This window comes from Pundamilia nyererei, unplaced genomic scaffold (assembly GCF_000239375.1).
Source record: "Pundamilia nyererei isolate P.nyererei 1_Seehausen unplaced genomic scaffold, PunNye1.0 scaffold00495, whole genome shotgun sequence".
In the NCBI taxonomy this organism is placed as follows: domain Eukaryota; kingdom Metazoa; phylum Chordata; class Actinopteri; order Cichliformes; family Cichlidae; genus Pundamilia; species Pundamilia nyererei.
The window spans coordinates 111,909-113,908 of NW_005187896.1; the positions used below are offsets into that span (position 1 = coordinate 111,909).

Below are 2,000 nucleotides of genomic sequence, written 5' to 3' on the forward strand. Positions count from 1 at the left end.
TGTGTGTGTGCGTGTGTGTGTGTGTGTGTGCGTGTGTGTGTGCGTGTGTGTGTGTGTGTGTGCGCGCAGTCAGGTTCCTGTGATATAATTAGAATCCAAAGTAAACACTTGTTTTATGGTTGATTATAATTTGCGGTGCTTTTTGAGAGCAAATGCTCTTCATTCACAGACACGTGCAGAAGTCGCTCTGCTCACATGTCCAGCTTTAAACATCAGTTGCGTAACTTTTATTCGTGTGGTTATACCATAACCTGACTAGTTATAAATAATATCCATGGGAGGCTTTAATCCAACACATATTTAAAGGCATGACTGACACATATATTTATGTATTTAAGTAAATGTTGTGAAATGTGTGTTTTCCAGGTGCAGTCGAGCGGTGGAAGGTCCAAGTACGCAGGTCCGCTGGACTGTGCGGTCAGGCTCTATAAGGAGCAGGGGATCCGCAGCGTCTACAAAGGAACTGTGCTCACTCTCATCAGAGGTACGCTGCACTGTGGTTTGTGTATCTGTATGTTTGTGCGTGACAGTGTTGTGTGACCTCGAGCAGAGGAGCTGAGGTGACCCGAGGTTTAGCGGTGTGACTGTTTCTTTCTCCATCTCGGTCTCAGACGTGCCTTCTAGCGGTCTGTACTTCCTCACGTATGAATATCTCAAGGATGTCCTGACCCCTGAGGGTCAAAGGTCAGTATCCATTTGAACAGTTCTAACTCCTATAAAGACCAAAGATTTGTCAGATGCTGTAAATCTGTGCTTTCACTTCTCTCTGACTGTGTGCCAGTGTGTCTCAGCTCAGCACTCCCAGAATCCTCCTGGCTGGTGGTGTAGCCGGAATATTAAACTGGGTGATTGCTCTTCCCCCAGACGTGCTCAAGTCCAACTTCCAGACAGGTCAGAGCTGAGTCCAAGTGAAGCTAGTATTTTCATTTCGTTAGTAGATTTTTAGACCACATAAAACAAGGACACCATGACATCAGTCAGTGGTTTGTGACGTTTCCAGCTTAGCTTTATTATCTGGATAAGATTAACACTGGATGGGTAAACTGTGTGTTTGTGTGTAGCTGCAGATGGGAAGTACAGAGGCCTGGCTGATGTCCTGGGAGCACTGCTTCGAGAAGAAGGACCTAAAGCTCTCTACAAGGGCTTCAATGCAGTTTTCCTGCGAGCCTTCCCAGCCAACGCTGTAACACTCATTCAAATATTAATACATCTCACCCCTGATATCAGTACAGTGCACACGTGTTCATCATGGCTTTCTTCTCCTCTCTCCCTCTCAGGCTTGTTTTCTGGGATTTGAGGTGGCATTAAAGGGCCTGAACCTGCTCGCACCGAGCTGGTGAAAGACGACGAAGCAGTAACTGGAGATTTTCTCCCTCAAACAGTGTTGGTGAAATAAATCTAACGTGTACTTTTAAACTTTTAAAAATATATTTTCCAAAAACGTGGTGTCTGTCATTGTTCCTGAGATTGGGAGCAGTGGAAACAATTTGAGAGACAGCTTCTTCAGTTCTAGAGTCAAATGGTGGAGAGTCCCAGATTTAAACCCTGTGGGAGTTTCCCCCTACAGAGGGACAAAAGGACCCCCTGATGATCCTCTACCTAATCACATGAGCCAAGGTGTGAAAGCGGGTGTGGGTCACAATCAGCCAGAGTTTCAGGTGAGCTCATTGTGAAACCTGGCCCCACCCTATCATGTGATTTCCTGAGGTCAGATGGCCCAGGATGTGAGTGGGTGTTAAGGCGTCTCAAAACTGAAAGTTTCAGCAAATCTTCAGGACCTGTTGTTTACAAGTTCCAGACCTTTTCTTTTCTTCTTCTTTTTCACAGCAGATCATCTGCCTTCATCTCCTCTGCCTTTGCATCCTCTTCTGTCACAACGACTCTCTGCCTGTCCTCCTTCACTACATTCATGAATTGTCCTTCTCTCTCACTGCCTCCAAACATGCCTCCCCCTCTCCTCTTCCTTTGTCAGTAGTAGCAGAGTTTCCCAGCTGCTCGTA

At 46.1% G+C, this 2,000-nt stretch overlaps 1 protein-coding gene across 3 annotated transcripts in view; it reads left to right on the forward strand.

The window, feature by feature from the left end:
• LOC102207394 (mitochondrial carnitine/acylcarnitine carrier protein) overlaps window positions 1–1,532 on the forward strand; it is a 5,161-nt gene extending 3,629 nt beyond the window's left edge. For 2 of the 3 annotated variants that reach the window (XM_005754022.1, XM_005754024.1), the window contains 5 exons: window positions 367–484; window positions 612–684; window positions 782–891; window positions 1,062–1,183; window positions 1,278–1,532. In XM_005754022.1, coding sequence (XP_005754079.1) covers window positions 367–484; window positions 612–684; window positions 782–891; window positions 1,062–1,183; window positions 1,278–1,340 — 486 coding nt within the window. In that variant the 3' untranslated portion in view covers window positions 1,341–1,532. The remainder of the gene's footprint in view (window positions 1–366; window positions 485–611; window positions 685–781; window positions 892–1,061; window positions 1,184–1,277) is intronic. The other variant, XM_005754023.1, reaches the window with a different exon arrangement.
• Window positions 1,533–2,000: the final 468 nt, after the last annotated feature.